Below are 17360 nucleotides of genomic sequence, written 5' to 3'. Positions count from 1 at the left end.
AATGTCCAGATTTCTAAATATTCAGCTACGTTTCTAAACATTTAACAACTGATCTAATTATTTATGTAAGATTTCTAAACATTAAGCTTAGACTCAGTTTTTCTCTAAGATTTATAAATATTAAGCTAATATGCTGTTATGACCTTATTGTGTAGCCTAGCCATGGATAAACATAGGCTTCTTCATACTCAAGCCTATTTATTTTGTTTTTATTTTGATACTTCCTGTGGGCAGGACTGTGAAATTGAATATTATTTTATATCATATTAGCTAAATATTTAATAATCGTTCCTCAAGATTTAGAAATCTTGACTTAATATTTAGAAATTATTGTGAAATTTTTAGAAATCATTGTAAAATATTTATTTATTCATTTATTTATTCCATTCTTTTATAAATAAAAATCGACACAAAGAAAAAATAAAAGATCCCCAAAACTGAATGGAAAGGAGCAGAAAGAAGAAAAACTCTCATTGTATCAAAACTCAGTCTTTTGAAATCCAAGCTGAATAAACATAAATCTCAACTAAATATTTAGAAATCTTAGAAAAATAATTAAAAAATTGTCAATAAATATTCAGATGGAAAACTGAGTGTTTCAAAACGTAGCCAAATATTTAGAATCTTGACATCTATATCTAACATTTAACATTTAGATAAAACATTCAACGTTTATAAAAAAAAATATATGAAGGAAAAAAATTGTAAATATTTCTCTAAATCTGCATAAAAAGTGATTTTTTTGAGCTAAATGTAGAGAAATGAAGTTGTTAATTGTAGCAGTAAGATGAGGAATTGTCTAAATGTTGGATTTAATATATTAACCTAATCCAGGTTGTGTCTAACTATCCAAAAAGTGCTTTAAGATAAATGCGTGTGGAAGAAGTCAAGCTTTAGAGAAATGTCAACAAACTAAAGGAGAATATACGTTACCTTTGTCACTTCTGCAGCATGAGAGTCTGAACTTATTAAATACACAGAGTAATATCGCAAAGATACAGACGGTGCCATTTTCAACACATTTTACGATGCCTTCTGCCAGCGTTAGCACCAATTCAATGTCTTGCAGATAGTAAATAACTAAACTTTTTAATAAAATAAAGTATTTTTTTAATTCAAAACACTGACTTTACTGATTAGACTGGCATTAAAGGCAATGTAAAAAGTTATTTGATAAACTTTTAATACATTCTGTAAGCAAGAGCAGGTCGTTTGTCCAAAGACCACAGGAAATGACAACACAAGAAGCAGGCACTGAAGAGTCTTCTGGCTGAGAGAAAGAGGCTCACTGTGACATTAGGAAACATAAAGAGGAGACTAACACAGCGCTTACCTGGCTCTGCATGTGCTGGGCCTCCTTAGCAGTCACATAAGTGGGCGTCTCAAAGTCCAGCATGGGTTTGCCCTTCTCCTTCTCATACTTCTCCTTGTATTTCACCTGAAACAGTCCAAGTTAGAGTGAGTAAAAAACAGTAAAAAAACATGTTTCACAGTTTCCTGAATGGGGATGATATCTTTATTTTAAGAAACTAGCAAGTCATTGTTTCCAGACAACTCAGACCTTATTTTTGGCTTCTAACATCCTAAAATGAGACATTTCTCTGGACTTTTCAGGTGAATTTTGAGAAATTTTAAGACATTTTTTTTTAAAGAAATTAGACAAAAACACTTGCTTTGCAACTATTTGCTTTGGAACATCCTTACCTGTTTGTGTAGAAAACAAAGATGCACATATTTCACAAACAGGTTTTTTTTGTTGTTGTGTGGAGTGTATTTTGACCTCCTGGCATCTGGACCACTTACGTTACTCTGCAGCTCAGAAGCCTCCTTATGATGGAGCTGTTCAGGTGTGTCAGGAATCATGTGGTAGTGACCCTTACTCTCCTCAAATTTCTTCTTGTAGCAGTACTACAGGGGAATTTCACGTCAAGTAAGACAGCAAACGAGAAAAAAGAGCAAATGTCTGGAGAAAGCTAGCAACTCCCTTCAATTACAAAGTATAAAAAAGAAGCTGTTACCATTAATGTGGGAGAAAAAAAAAAGTGATCAGCAATGCCAGAAAATATGAGATGCTGATGGAAAGAGTGGAAACTGTGAAAAAATGGGTGATCTGAAAGAAGGGAGCTCTGTTAAGTGGAGATTAATCAGACTAGTTTTGATCGATCTACGGAAGGGATTAAATTAAACTGGGAGAGCACAAGAGGTTGCAGAGGTCAAAGGTCAAAGGGTGATGGTGAGAAGGGTAAGGGTCACTACCAGATGGATGTTTGAATGATGGAGTTTAGAGCAGAAACGTGTGAGATAATCATTAGGCCGTTGCTATGGTTACCGTGATACTCAGGATGGCGTCAGAGAGGTTTGAATGAGCCACAGAGGAAACAGAAGCCTCCTATGAGAGGGTTAATGATGATGAGGAGGATGATGATGATGATGATGTCTTACCTGGCTGGACAGCTTGCTGGTGCTCAGGCTGTGCTGCATGGACAGGGACTCGGCCATGTCAGTCACAGGCTTGTGGATCTTCTTCAGGTCGCCCTTGTACTTCACCTGCAGTCCACGTTTAACAGAAATGTTATTTCTTATCGGGAGAACCTCAATCCATCAGAGGCTTCATGTTCATGCGTGTAAAGCGAGCCCCTACCTCACTAGCGAGCACGTTAGCGTCCTTCAGGGTCTTGTAAATCTTACTGTCCTTCAGATCATATTGTGGTTTCTTTCCTCTCACCTCCTTGTCAAACTTCTCCTTGTACTTCACCTGTTTGGATGATGGAAATGTGAAGGTTAGAGCAACTTTTACCCTCAGCAGGAAAAAGACAAGCTGAAGAGGGCAGACTCCATGAGACTGGAAACTTAAAGTGCATCTTTAGAGGATGTATAAAAAGGGATGAATGTGGTTTGTTTCAGAAAATGAGCACTCAGAGTTTGGGTTACATCCCTTGTTATACAAGAACAGTAACTGCACAAACATTTTACCCTTAAAAATTGTTTTTCATGCATCAGTTTGTTTTTTAATTCCGCTACCACAGAGAAATTATTTTAAGTATTGGCACAAAAGACAGTGTCAAAACATTCGTATACACATTTTTTTTTACCTTTACTTAAGTCTTCAACGTTTCCTGCAACAAGTACCAGGAACTATTTTAATGAACCACCTCCATTAATAAGTTACACCAGGGTTCCATGACCTGTTCCTATAAATAAAGGTGTGTCTAGTTTATAATTTGAGTTCAGTTTAGACATTAAAATGCATCGAAAAAGAATCTCATTACTGACTCTTTTCATTTTAACTCGTCTGAGGAAGGGATGCACCGATCCAGCTTTCTGGTCCCGATACTGATACCGATACCTGGGCTTTGGGTATCGACCGATACTGATCCTGATCCGATACCAGTGTTAAATAATAATTAAATAATGACTATTTGATTGTAAAAAAAATTTACCTTGTAGATTAAATCATAGTTTAACCTTAGTGCCAAGTTTGGACCAATCCTTTCCCACCGATACCTGATCGTCTCCGATACCAGAATCCGATTGGGGCATCCCTAATCTGAAGGAAACTTTTCATCCCCTGATTTTTTTTGGTCTTACAAGAACACGACCATAACTCACAGTTGTTGCATTTGAAGCTACGTTTGTCAGCTCTCAGTTAGGTATTGGTATAGGGTATCGGGCATTTTTTCAATTTTTTTAAAAAAAATTGTAAACTCGGAGAGAGCTGTTCGTATTTTATTTTGGACTTAAAGTCAGAGTGACTGTGCTGTCTTTGTTTAAAATGATGTGGCACTCTGAATTGAAATTAATGGTACCGGTGAGTACTCATACTGGTATCGGTCTGAAAAAAAGTGATATCGAACATCTGCACCTCTAAGTCAAAGCTCTACGCTGAGGTTTTTTTCGTGCTGACCGATCTCGTCAAGATGCATTTTTAGTGCATTTTGTGATCCACACAAACAAACATGGACTTCATATATAAATTGGTATATATGGAAAGAGTATGACACTTTGTGTTCATGTTTCAAAGGAAGTGTGGACTGTCTTTTATGGAACCCCAAAAGAGTCATAATTAAATAAATAAAAACAATATTCTGAAATAAATACCATTTTGATAAATAACAGAAAAATATGTAAAATGGCCATAAATTGTAAAATATGAAACTGTTTTTATGTAATACAGTTAATTATTTAATATTGATTATTTTAACAATTTCATACATCTTGAAATAATGACTTTTTTTTAATCTCCAAGTTTTTATACAAAATAAAAAATGTTTATTAACAAAGTTAATTTTTATTTCAATTTTATCTTTTTTTCTGATGAAAAACAACATTATGAAATAAAATTGACATAACTGATTTTTTTAAATTTTTCAAAAGCTTGGAAAATGGAAAAAAAAATGAAATTGTTGAAAGAATCATTATAAAATATTATACTTATTCAATATAAAAGGATAATAAAACATATTTCATAAAAACATTGCCTTTTTTCACTTTTTAATGGCCGAATTATACATTTTTCTGTTATTTTAAAATGTTGTTTTTATTTATTTAATTATGAAACTTTTGGAGTTCCATAGTGTTGTCTAGAAAATATGGCATAATATCACTTTCTTACCCAAAACACAGGTGTAAATCCAGCAGCAAAAAGACATTTATGAACATGTATCAGACTCAACACTGCCCACTGCTGGATTTACACATGTTTAACAGAGGCATTCAGATGCAAGCTTCTGTTTTAAAACTCTTTCATTCCATATTCAAAGGGGTTGAGTTGCATATGAAAAAGTGTAAAAAGGTTTGAAATCTAAATGTTTTATCAGGATGTGTTGATGGACGGTGTTTACACCTGTGCAGTGATGCAGCGCTCGCCTGCTACGTCCAGCAAAGAGCCAAAGCTTGTTAAGCAAACCATAGAGCAGAGGATGCACACGATGCCTCACAGTGAGCTCAATCGATTGATGATGTTGTGGGATTTGATGCTCTCAATCAAATCTTTTTGGAGTAAACTTCAGTAAAATCAGGTTTACACTGATCAGTCAACGGATCGACAAATGAGACAGACACAGAATTGCAGCCCTCTCAGTTTCAGGGCGTGAACCTCCTTACATCACTAGTCACGGCACTCATTTTCTTAATGTGGCGCATCTGGGGGGTATCATAGGTAGCTGCTCCATGGAAGGAGGGCTTGGCCTCCACCTACAAAGCGCAGTGAGATGGATGGATGAGAACACACAGGCTTTGATATCACACAGGATGAGAGGAGGAAGGAGGAGAGGAAGTGAAGAAGGACAGATGGAGAGGAGAGGATGGAGGATGAGGGTGAGACAATGATATGAGCAGTTAAAATGTAAATATTCTACTTAATGACAGATTAAGGCATGGATTATAATGCAGGATGGCAGAGGAAGCGCTATGAATGAGCTGGTAGTTGTATCGTTAGGGTCTACATGACTACTGCTAAGCATCTACTGCGAGTCTGCAAATATTAGGGTCACTGGTGTTGATGTTCTGGGATAATACGGCTTCAACTTCCTGATTTAATCCTTCTCGTTTGTAAAAGGAAAGAGGAAACATATCCAAAAAAGCCGAATTGAGGAGTTTTCACAGGACCAGAGGTGGATTTGGCTTTGGGTACCTGGCTGGTCAGCTTGGACACTTCTGTGGCCAAAGTGATGTCTGGGCGGTAGGCCAGAGAGCCTCCCTTGCTGGCCTGCTCACGAGCCTTGTCACGGTAGCCGATCTGCAGAAACAAGAACATGAAGCGAGTTTTAAGTAAAGTGTGACGTCAGGATTCAGCATCTCTGCGTGTTTTAGCGTGCATGTACCTCGCTGATCAGCTTAGCAGCCTGGGTGGCCTTCCTTATGTCAGGACGGTCAGCCACAGGAGTGTACGACAGGTTGGCTTTGGCTTCCTTCTTGTAGGAAACCTGTGAGATGATCCAGGACACAAAACAGAAATCTGTTTTCCTGTGAAACTACAAGCTGTCCAAAGTATCACAGACACATTTGTGGGGATGACTCACGTTGCTCTGAGTCTTGGCCACATCGATGGCGTGCTGAACATCAGGTGGAACAGTCATCTGGTTATAAATGGACTTGCCCTTCTCCTTCTCGAACTTGGCTTTGTACACTTTCTGCAAAGTGAGACAGGGATGTTAAGAAAGGCTGGCTGCAGAAGAGTGAGTAATGATTACAGAGACGTAAATGAGAGCGTTGTACCCCGCTGACGAGCTTGTTGATCTGCCTGCTGTGGGCGGTGTCACGAGTCTCGGACAGGGTGGTGAATGAGCCGGACTGCATGTCCTTCTTGCTGGCCTCCTTGTATTTGCTCTGAGGTTAAAAGATGAGAAATTCAGAATACTCAAAACAAGCTGTATGATAGCTACGACCTCCCTCAGGATAGAAAAACTGTGCTCACCTCTGATGCCAGGGTGCGCACAGCCTTGGCGTGGATGATTTGAGGAGTATCCAGGACTGGGATGTAGTGTCCCTTTTCTTTCTCATACTTCTCTTTGTACTTGACCTGCAGGGCAGAGACGCATTTTTGAGTTTTAAGGCTTTAAACTCTCCAGAGTTATGTGCTTTTTTAAATGGAATAAAACAAAGATAGCAAAAATAAAGTGAAGACTTGTCTAGACGACAGGACTTTGCACCTTTTGTATAACTCATTGGTCGTGCCTTATTTGACATACTGTGTTAAAGTGTGGGAAAGTGCTTGTAAAATTTCCATCCAGCCAAAAGCCATTTTACAAAAAAGAGCAATAAGAGTCATTAACCAAAGTCCGTACAGAGCTACCCCACACCCATTATTCATTAAGCTACAGTTTCTGAAGCTTAATGATACAATAGATTTTAACATACTGCAAATTTTGTACAAAGCTCAAAAAAACCTATTTCCAACTAACATGTAGTGCAGATTCAGAAAAGAAGAAGCAATTAACACTAAAAAAGGTTCAAAATTTTCAAAAACAAGATTAAGAGCCACTCTAAAGAAATCAAATCATTCAGTATCTCCAAAAATCAGATTCAAAAAACAGCATATTAAACAAATACAGGGATGAAATCTATTCTTGACCTTGCATCAGAAATGGACAAAAAAGACAAATATTAAAAATAATAATAATAATAATAGAAGTAAATTTTTTTTTAAATTAAACTAATTAAATAAATACAAAAAAATGAAAAAAACAAGATCAAAAATGAAACTTAAAAAATAAGATGTTAAAAATAAGATTAAAAAAAATAAAAATTAAAAAATCATATAAAAAAACATGAATAAAAATAAAACAAAATAAATAAATAAATAAATAAAACAAAAATCCAAAAATAAAAACAAAAATTTTAAACAAAACAAATGTAAAAAAATAAAAAATAAAAACAAAAATCAAAAAGTTAAAATAAATAAATAAATAAATAAATGAAAAGGAAAATAATTTTAAATACACTCATATCAAAAAAGTCTTTTGTGCATTAAGTTTTTCTTTATGCAATTTTGCACTTAAGTAGGGGATTGTTTTGCTTACCCCTCTTCTATTAAAAAATAATTAATGCAAAGCATAAAGTATGCTGGCTGCCTGTACTTTTGGTTTGGTCTAATCAGGTGTTTATTCAATCAATTTGTGAGTGAAGGGGCAGATACAACAAGACTTTTTCTTTTTGCTCTTTTTCATTTGCTCTGAGATTTATTTGTTTTTGTATTGTACATACACTTTTATGTCATCATGAATGGGATAAAGACAAACTAAACTAACTTAACTTTTTTAATGGTTTCAAAGAGGAAAACAAACTTACGATGCTGGCCATCTCTGCGTTCTTTGTAGCCAGGATGGTGAACTTGTCATCGACCACAGGAATCACGCAGCCCTTCATCACCTCTTTGTCGTACTTGTACTCAACCTGTGGGCCAAACGATCAGAGCAACATTAGAGAAACACTTCTTAATGATGTTTGAGTGAATTTAAAGAAGCATCCACTCACATCGCTCTGTTGCAGGGTGTTCTTGGCAGCATTGAGGAAGTCAGGTCTGTCTGTGGTCCAATTCCACTTGTACTTGGTGGCTTCGTACTTCCTCTTGTAGTCGAGCTAAGAGAAAAACAACAGTTTTTAAATGATGATGGAGAAAAAATGTGAGGTTTTGAATCAGTCTCTCTTATGAAACTTACGTTGCTGATGTTTTTGTAGGCCTCCTTAGCAGCACGGATCGAATGGGCCTCGGGGTCCATGTTGATCTGGGCTTTGCTCTTCTCATAGACTTCTTTGTACTTCAGCTGCAGGATGCATGGAGACAAACCGTCAGTTGAACAGAAAAACAAAGACAGGAAGTTTGTCTCCTTCTTCTTCTTCTGTGAAAAGAAGTTTGCTCCTCAGGAGACTCACGTTGCTGGTGATCTCCTTGACCTTCTTCATGTGGTTCTGGTGTGGAGTGTCATAAGGCAGGGTGTAGCCCCTAGCCTTGGTCTTGTTGTACTCCATCTTGTAGATGATCTGAGAAACAATCATCGTAACATCGTCAGAGTCTGTTTAAAAGACAGGAATGTGAAGAAATGCTTTGAACAGTTAAAAAACTAAACCTCAAACTCACATCGCTGATCTTCTTGCTGCGTTTCTGGACCTCGTACAGAGGAGTCTCCAGCACGGAGGTGAACTTGTCTTTGGCGCGTTCATACTGCTCCCTGTACCTCCACTGATGGAGGAGGACGGAGTGAAGACATAAGACAGTCACAACACATCATCTGCTGCAATAATTTGTCTTTTTATGTAAAATTGGACGAAATTTAATCCAATTTGAGACAAAAACTGTCCAAGAAAACAGGAAGAAGAAATGAAACAATGTTGTTGTTTTTTTAAAATTTCTGTTTTCTTGGACAGTTTTCCATCTCAGTAAAGTCAGAAACATTCAGTCTGACATTCATGATCTAACGTTTACTGTCTTAAAATGTTCGTCTAATGAATAAAACGGTGACTGTTAATGAAAACATGCCTGATCAAACGTGCACAAACAAAGTGAGAGTTAGTTTTTGGTGAAAATGAAGATGGCGGGTGTTACCAAGGTGTGACAGTCTGCAGTGCTCATGGCGACCAGCAGTCCATTTCAATACCTGGCTCTAAGTGTTTTTAGTAAACAAGAAGAAATATCGTATACAATTGGAGTTGTATCACAAAAAAACTTGTCTCTCATTTATCAAAACTAAAAAAGTTGAATAAAGGTGACTGAAAAGTGTCTTTAATGTCTGCTGGCCGTTGTGTCTTGCACTGCGTTTTAAAATGACAAAGATGTTAAATTAATGAGGACAGACGAGAGATGATGGAGGGATTAGAGCACGGATGGTGGGATGGAAGTTAAATCCCATGAGGAGTTAAAAAAAAAGTCAGGAGTTTAAACATGATGAATGTTTAAAGAGATGAGATGTTTTCTACAAACAGCAGAGAGGAACAAAGTCATGTTTTATTTACGACAGTAACCCTGAGATCACGTACAACACTGATAAATAGAAAGTAGTGCTGCACGATTTGGGGAAAAGGTGCGATTTGCAATTAGGTGGGCAATATTGCGATTGCGATTGTGCTTGCGATTTAATAAAAAAGTTGTGTCATGATGAGTCTACAGACTTTCTTGGTTATGGAGAAAAATCTGAATTGCATGTGCTGACATTGCGATTGCGATAATCGTGCAGCCCTAATAGAAAGTATCTTTTATAATGTAGTAAAGCCTAAAAACTTTTGATTTTATTTCATACTTTTTCATCTAAACCATCAAAACACTGCTTTACTTAACGTCACATAAGGTTAAAAGCTAAAACCTGACTTTCCAACCTTTCCAGCCTCCTCTTCCTCTTTGTTTGCAGCAATAGATAAAAGATAAAAGAACTGGCTTAAAAATCTCTTAAATAAAAAAAAAATATCAAAATGTGTATGAGCCATTACTTAATATTTTTCTGAAATATTTTATTATACTTTTTTTAATAATAATTATTATAATCAATATCTTATTTTTATTTTTCATATTTAAAAATATTTTATTATTAATATTTATCATATTTTATTACAATATTTATTATTATAATTATCATCATATTTTTATTGTATTTTTATACACTATCTTAATATTTTATTTTAAATATTTCATCATGACATTTTTTACAATATTTATTATTGTTATCATACTTGTATTTTATTTTTTTATAGAATATTTTAATAATATTTTGTTATAAATATTTTATTATAACATTTTATTAAAATATTTGTTATTATTATAATCTTATTTTGTTATTTTATTTATTTTGTTTTAATTTTTTGTAAATTATTTTATTTTATTTTATTATTTTTTTTATCATATTTCATTATAATATTTCCATTATTATTTTATTTTTATTTTTATTTTTTGTATAAAATCTTTTAATTATATTTAATTATTAATATTTTATTTTAATTTTATTTTATCATAAAATGACCTGAGTCTGTTTTTAATAGGACATCTTAAGAGAGCAAAATAACATGAAGAGAGACATGACGTGCATAAATTGTGTATGGATCACAGGACGTCTGCTAAACTGACACCTCCAGTTTGACACAAAGACTCTTTAAACCAATGTTTCAGTGTTATGGATTTCCTTTTTCTTTTATTATGACTTCTCGTGAACGCAGGGGAAGTCGTAAACAAATCTCTCTGCGTGTTTGTCGGCAGGGATGAGGGTTACCACGACTCAGCACTCTGGCTGTTTACCTTACTGCCCATCGTGGTGGAGTAAAGAGCTGTGAGGATTTCAGGACGGCGTAGCTCATTGCAGCCAATCCTAAGATGTTCCCTTGCTACGGATTTATACCTTTTCTGTCCACACGAAACAACAAACACACACACACACACACAGCATGCCAAGGACACGTGAGAAACGGCAGAAACACAGGGAAGACTGGAGGAGATCTGCGGAGATCTGAGTGTAAAGAAAGAGCTGTTTGACCTCATCTGTGCCTTCAGATCGACAGGAATCACCAGCCAAGCTTAAAGATGGCTCCTCTGAAGTGTTTATGAACAGTTTTATTATGACTAAATAAGTGATTGAACCGTCTTTCTGACAGCACAGATATAGGAGAGTGTTGCTCACTCAACACAGAGTTCCCGCTGCTTTTTGAGTGGCTGGTTTCAACAACCTGTGTTGGAGGAAAAAGACAAGAAAGACAAAACGAGTAGACAAAGAAAGAAAGCGTTTCTGTCTTGTTGACATGCGACGACGACCAGCGGCAAGCCGCCAAGGACCTCATGCGCTAAGAGTCAGAGGTCAGTGGCCCCGGAGTTTGGGTTGCAGCGGAGGATGCAGGCGGGCCGTCGAGCACGACCAGGACGTTTACCTGGCTCATCTTATTGTTCTCTCTGGCCAGCTGGTACCTAGGATCATCTGTAGTAATGGTGAACTTATCCTTGGTCTTCTCATAGTTAGCTCTGTAGCTCCTCTGCTCAGAATGTCAAAGGTAGTTAAAGACAAATGTCCAGGAAACAAAGCAAACTGACACATGATCAGACTTTTAGAGGAGAAAAAGGAAAGTTAAACAAGTCGGTGTGAAAAAAGCATTTTGAGGCTTTGTCATGGGAAAAAAACAGAAATATTAAACACAAAATTGCACAGAGATAGAATATAATTGTCATTTTTATGGGAAATATTTTGCATTTATCATCACTTTGGGTTAAAAAGTGGAGAAACTCACGTCATTGATAAGATTGGAGGCGTTCTTGGCGGCCTCGAAGAATGGAGAGTCGCAGGTGTACTTGAAGTTGCCTCTGTACTTCTCAAAGGAGGCTTTGTAGAGTCTCTGTCAACAAGACATTAAAAAGATTTCACAAACATGACAAGTAAATATAAAAGTCCCCCAAAACTTTCTTAATTTAAAAGATAAACATCTTTTAACTTGAGTTTGAACGACTTACGTCGCTGTACAGCGTCTTGTTCTTCTCAGCCGTCACCAGCTCAGGCGTGTCCCACACAAAGCAGCCGATTCCCTTCAGCCAATCCAGGTCCTCCTTGTACTTGACCTGGAAGAAGACAGAAAGGTGATTTAATTTAAGATTTATAAGGACAAACTGATGATACCAAACACCTTTCAGTCTTTATTTGCACTCACATTGCTGACGTTATCGTTGACAATCCTGCTGAAGAAGAACTCGGGGCGGTCAGGGATGGACTTCCATGTGCCGAGAGAGTTGATGTACTTCTCCCTGTATTTAACCTAGAAAGAGATGAAACAGCAAAATCAGAAACTGCTTCAAATTTTTCTGAACAATGTGTAAAAATAAAAAAAGTGATCTCTTACCTCGCTGATGTCATCGGTGACTCTGCGGTGGTAGGTGATGTCCAGAGCATCCTTGACGGTGTGGTAGTGGCCCTTGGAGAGCTCAAAGGTCTCTTTGTAACGCAGCTAGAAACAAACAAAAAGAGTTTATCAACACACTTAATTAAAGGATATGGCACTGGTTTTTAGTTATTCACATGTGCAAACTCACATCGCTGGACTGCAGGTAGGACTTCTTGGCGCGGATCAAGATGGGTGTATCAGCGATGGCGGTGTATCTGTGCTTCATCCTCTCGTACTGCTCTTTGTATTTGTTCTGAGGAAAGAAAACATTTATACAGGGTGAGATCATTTTATATCTCTGCTTTCAAACAAATAAGGAGTAAATAAAGAGGAGCAAACCGTACCTCGCTCTGGATCACTCTCATCTTCCTGGTGTGGCCCATGGTTGGAGTCTCGGGCTCCTGAGTGAAGTGAGCTCTCTCCTTTGCTGCAAGGTCTTTGTACTGGAACTAAAAACAAAAAAAAACCAGAAACATGAATTAGAAAAACAGGAAAAGCAACAAATCTGTGTGAAAATAAACTTGTGAGAGTTTGAATTTACGATGTTGGTGAGCTGCTGTGCCCATTTGGCTCTCTTGATGTCCACGCTGTCCACAGTGGTGCTGACTTTAGACATCTCCTCCTTGCTCTGAGCTTTGTAGATCATCTGGAAACAGAGGAGGGGAAGAGTCTCAATAAATCCGTCTCAGTGTTCAACAATTACTCGTTAAATGTCTTTTGCTCACGTTGCTCATGTGGGTCTTCAGCTCAGTCACACGTTTGTACTCTGGAGTGTCCAGGACCACGGTGAAGTTGGCGTGGTTCTTCTTTGCATCAATGGGATAGTTCAACTACAAACACATAAAACAGTCCGTTAGATTCATAAAGCTTATTGTTTAAATTAAAAAAACACTGATATAAAAGGAGGTTTAAAGGAGAATAAAACACTTACCCTGAATTTGGTGATGTTGCGGACGTTGACCATCTCAGGAGTGTCATACAGGAAGCAGCCGAGACCTCTCAGCCACGTCAGGTCCTCTTTGTATTTCAGCTATGGACACAAAACAGATTTATTCAACTCATATGTTTGGTTTTCAACACGAGACAAAGAAAATAAAACAAAAAAAGAAGATAAAACAACTCGAAAGTCATAGTTTTTCACATTTTAACTAATTTTACAGATGATATAGGCATTAACTAAGATGAACTAAAAATAAAATGAAAGACAAGCATATCTTAAAGAATCCTCTAGCCTACCAGATCCAGTTTTTATATGTCGGTGGGGAGGCTGTGTAGGGTTTAAATGTGATTATTTTTCCAGATACATAAAGGAATAAGTTTCACACTGACATGTAGAAACTTGACATCATAAAAGATTTTTTTTATATTTCTAACAAAACTTATTGCTGGAATTACACTGTGGTTTTATGAAATGTCTCTCTGCTTGGCTCTGGAAAAAAAAAAAAAAAACATAGACTCCAAGATGAACAAGAATTATTTAAAGATATCTGGGGTCTATCTATTCATTTCCTTCAAGATCAAGACTTTTCATATATTTCTATCTATACAACACTTATTTGTGATTAACAAATCATCTATGGAAATGTACTCCCTTTGGTAATTTTTCTTTAACATGGACAGTAATAATGTAACAACTTTTCATAGTTTTTTTTAAATAATAATAATAATACTAATAATAATTATAATAATATATTATCACAATAAAAATAATAATGATAATAATATTATAATCATTATTATTATTTTTATTATTTACTGTTATTTTATTTAATTGATTGTAAAATAATAATAATAATAATTATATATTATACAATCAATTATATTAAATAACAGCAAATAATAATAATAAAAATAAAAATAATATTCATTATTATCATAATTATTGTTATTATTATTATTATTATTATTATTATTATTATTATTATTATTATTATTATTATTATTATTATTATTATTATTAATATTGTATAAAAAAAAGTTACTGGGGAAAACTATGTTGAATTTACTTTAGTTCAAAAAGCTTTACTGGCATGACCACACGGAAACAGTTTAGCATAAAGTGTTAAATTCACAAATGAAATAATTGAAATAATATCAAAAAGTAGAAGAATATAAAAGCCGTCATTGTTTTGACCTCGTACCTCGCTGGTGATCTCGTTGACGTGGTAGCAGTGCATCAGCTGAGGTGTGATGGGCAGGGAGATCAGCTGGCCTCTGTTGTTGTAGTATTTCTCTTTGTAGCACAGCTAGAATGAGATGAGAACACAAAGAGTTAATTATTCAGTCTCTGTGACTAAAAACAGAAACATTAAGCTGTATGAAACTGTCCCGTACGTCGCTGAGGTTCTCCTGGTTCATCTTGACTTGTTTGATTTCTGGGGTGTGGTAGGTTGTGTGGATCTTGTCCTTTTGCTTGTGGTAGTCCTCACGGTACAGACGCTGGGGAAAGAGTTAAAAAAGTTTGGTTGAACCCTTAAAAGGCAGTGATGTCAATTCTCATGGTCTCACACTCAGATTTGTTTGATCTTACATCATTGACGATCTTGTGAGCCTTCCTTGCGGTGATGAAGTTGACACCCTCGGGATGAAGAGTGTAGGTCTTAGCCTTCGTCATCTCATAGGCCTCCTTGTACTTCACCTGAAGGAATCAGAAAGTTTATGACATGAGTCAAAATATGCAAAAAGAGAAGTATAATCGGATGACTCAAAAAAGAGAAAAGACTTACGTTGCTGGTGATGACGCTGTTCTTCTTGGCCTGCTTGATGAGCGGGGTGTCATTGGGCAGGGAGTAACCAGTGGGCATGAAGCTCTTGTTGGCCTCCTTGTACCAGTTCTGAGGAGGGCAGACAGGATGTGTTTAAATCAGAAACAATCAGAAGAGTTTGACAAACTGTCCTCAAAGGAAACACTTCCTTACATCACTCTGGATGTAGTTTGCCAGACGAGCCCTCTCTGTCTCGATGGTCACGGCAGGAGCGGTGTTCGTGCCCTTCACGTTGGCGTTGTAGTCGTAGCGATAGTGCAGCTGCAGGCGGAGAGAGATGAGAAAAGAAATGTAAACATCAGGATGTTGTTTTCACATAATGAGCAACAAAAATGAATCAGCAGATGGTTTAAAGAATCACTCACGTCACTCAGGTTCACAGCGTTCTGCTTGGCGGTCTCATACACTGGAGTGTCCGTCACCACTGAGTAATCCTTGAAAGCTTCAACACCTTTAGCTCTGTACTTGTGCTGGAATGACAAACGAAGAGAGGAACTCAGTGACGAAAGAAGAAACTTTTTTTAACATGTGAGAGCTGAAAAAGTGGCATAAAAATGGACGTACCTCACTCTGAAGATCACCGGCGTGCTTCACACGGAGGATCTCAGGCGTATCCCAGGCGTAGCAACCGATACCCTTCAGCCAGTTCAGGTCGTCCTTGTAAAAGATCTGGAAAGAGGATGAAATCCATTAGCCTCATCACCTTATCACTTCAAATGAGTAGTTTTTGGCTGTGATACTCACGTCGCTGAGCTGCTCGTTGACTTTGCGTGCTTGGACGTACACCTGCATGTCAGGGAGGCAGATCCACTGGTGCAGATACTTGCGGTAGTGGATCCCACTGACGGTGGACTGGGTGTTGCGGGCGGACAGGATCTCCAGCATGTCTGGTGGGATGTGGTTCTTGGCCTTGGTCTTCTCATAGTTCTCCTTGTACAGACGCTGTAAAGATGGACGACAGATTCTCTCTCAGTTATTGAGCTGAAGTCGATAAAGTGGGTTAAATTTTTCCAACAGGTAGCTCGAACTCACATCCAGGACCAGCTTTCCAGCTTTGACACAGCGGGCAGTAGATGGATCATCCTCGAGAGACTTGGGCAGACTGTAGAGGGATTTGAACTTCTCATAATCCTCCTTGTACTTCACCTAAAAGAGCAAAGGGTCCAAATTATCTCTTTAGTCTCATGAATTAAACTCATAAGTCAGTAAAGTTGATTTTTAACAAAGATTAAGGCTGAACTCACGTCGCTCAGGATGACCTTCTGCAGTTTGGCGTGTTGCAGAGCGTGGGAGTCGTGTGGAATCTGGTAGCTCTTGGCTTTGACTTTGTCCCAGGCAGCCGTGTAGTTTTTCTGTTGACAGGAAGTTCACGTCATCACCAGGAACAAAACTGACGATCTGAATTCTGATATTTAATTTCCACTTACGTTGCTGAAGAAGTGCTTGAAGTTGTGGCACCTGGCGTAGTCATAGGTGTCCAGGACGGTGGTGTACAGGTGCTTCTCCTTGTGGTAGGCCTCCCTGTAGTTGAGCTGTCCATAACAACATCCATATTAACACACTGAATCACATGTACCCTTCAAAATAAAACTAAATATAGCTTTTTAAAAGGCTCACTCACATCACTGGCCCAGGTATGTCCAAGCACAGCGGTGACGTACGCTGGAGTGTCTGTCACGATGGAGTAGTTGCTGAATTCTTTCTTGGCAGCATCTCTATACGCAAGCTGGAAGGAGAGACAGTTAAAACAGTTATTAAAGATACGTTTTCCCACTTTAAGGACATTTTCTGAGCTCTGTCTTGTCGTTACTCACCTCGCTCTGCAGCTCGTAGGACTTCTTGGCACGAAGAATCTCTGGTGTGTCCCAGACGAAGCAGCCAATACCCTTCATCCAGTTCAGGTCATCCTTGTAGTAAACCTAACACAGGACAATAAAAAGTTTATCAAACATATTAATCATTGTTTGTTTTACATTTTGAAGGTGGTTGCAGTGAGTTCACAGACCGAATGATGGGATATGGACGAGGACTTACATCGCTGAGGATCTCATTGGTCTTGCGGGCACGGATGGCGTCCTCCTGCTCAGGATGGCAGGTCCACTGGTGCAGGTAGGTGCGATAGATGATGTCACTCAGCATGTCCTGGCAACGCTTGGCCACCTGGTTAGCGATGATGTCAGGTGGAAGGTGGGTCTTGGTCTTGGTTTGATGGTAGTCCTTATGGTAGAGCCTCTGTAAAGAAATTCATATGAG

General features: G+C 37.5%; 1 protein-coding gene across 1 annotated transcript in view; it reads right to left on the bottom strand.

Moving 5' to 3' along the window:
• Positions 1 to 17360, bottom strand: part of neb (nebulin) — a 64344-nt gene that overhangs the window by 13154 nt on the left and 33830 nt on the right. The window contains exons 83-121 of the mRNA XM_074695060.1: positions 17142 to 17339; positions 16922 to 17026; positions 16729 to 16833; positions 16535 to 16639; positions 16352 to 16459; positions 16140 to 16253; positions 15852 to 16049; positions 15672 to 15776; positions 15473 to 15577; positions 15261 to 15368; positions 15069 to 15176; positions 14873 to 14980; positions 14677 to 14781; positions 14484 to 14588; positions 13274 to 13372; positions 13068 to 13172; positions 12884 to 12988; positions 12687 to 12791; positions 12491 to 12595; positions 12301 to 12405; positions 12112 to 12216; positions 11918 to 12022; positions 11698 to 11802; positions 10721 to 10825; positions 8579 to 8680; positions 8374 to 8481; positions 8160 to 8264; positions 7975 to 8079; positions 7789 to 7893; positions 6416 to 6520; positions 6217 to 6327; positions 6021 to 6131; positions 5823 to 5924; positions 5633 to 5737; positions 5104 to 5193; positions 2642 to 2755; positions 2443 to 2547; positions 1804 to 1908; positions 1334 to 1438 (exon numbers count right to left, since the gene is read on the bottom strand). Coding sequence (XP_074551161.1) covers positions 1334 to 1438; positions 1804 to 1908; positions 2443 to 2547; positions 2642 to 2755; positions 5104 to 5193; positions 5633 to 5737; positions 5823 to 5924; positions 6021 to 6131; positions 6217 to 6327; positions 6416 to 6520; positions 7789 to 7893; positions 7975 to 8079; positions 8160 to 8264; positions 8374 to 8481; positions 8579 to 8680; positions 10721 to 10825; positions 11698 to 11802; positions 11918 to 12022; positions 12112 to 12216; positions 12301 to 12405; positions 12491 to 12595; positions 12687 to 12791; positions 12884 to 12988; positions 13068 to 13172; positions 13274 to 13372; positions 14484 to 14588; positions 14677 to 14781; positions 14873 to 14980; positions 15069 to 15176; positions 15261 to 15368; positions 15473 to 15577; positions 15672 to 15776; positions 15852 to 16049; positions 16140 to 16253; positions 16352 to 16459; positions 16535 to 16639; positions 16729 to 16833; positions 16922 to 17026; positions 17142 to 17339 — 4299 coding nt within the window. The remainder of the gene's footprint in view (positions 1 to 1333; positions 1439 to 1803; positions 1909 to 2442; positions 2548 to 2641; positions 2756 to 5103; positions 5194 to 5632; positions 5738 to 5822; positions 5925 to 6020; positions 6132 to 6216; positions 6328 to 6415; positions 6521 to 7788; positions 7894 to 7974; positions 8080 to 8159; positions 8265 to 8373; positions 8482 to 8578; positions 8681 to 10720; positions 10826 to 11697; positions 11803 to 11917; positions 12023 to 12111; positions 12217 to 12300; positions 12406 to 12490; positions 12596 to 12686; positions 12792 to 12883; positions 12989 to 13067; positions 13173 to 13273; positions 13373 to 14483; positions 14589 to 14676; positions 14782 to 14872; positions 14981 to 15068; positions 15177 to 15260; positions 15369 to 15472; positions 15578 to 15671; positions 15777 to 15851; positions 16050 to 16139; positions 16254 to 16351; positions 16460 to 16534; positions 16640 to 16728; positions 16834 to 16921; positions 17027 to 17141; positions 17340 to 17360) is intronic.

The sequence above is a fragment of the Halichoeres trimaculatus genome, unplaced genomic scaffold (genome assembly GCF_033239565.1).
Source record: "Halichoeres trimaculatus isolate MK-OKI-2021-1 unplaced genomic scaffold, fHalTri1.1 fHalTri1_scaffold_19, whole genome shotgun sequence".
NCBI lineage: Eukaryota > Metazoa > Chordata > Actinopteri > Labriformes > Labridae > Halichoeres > Halichoeres trimaculatus.
This window is presented reverse-complemented; position numbering and strand designations above follow the sequence as displayed.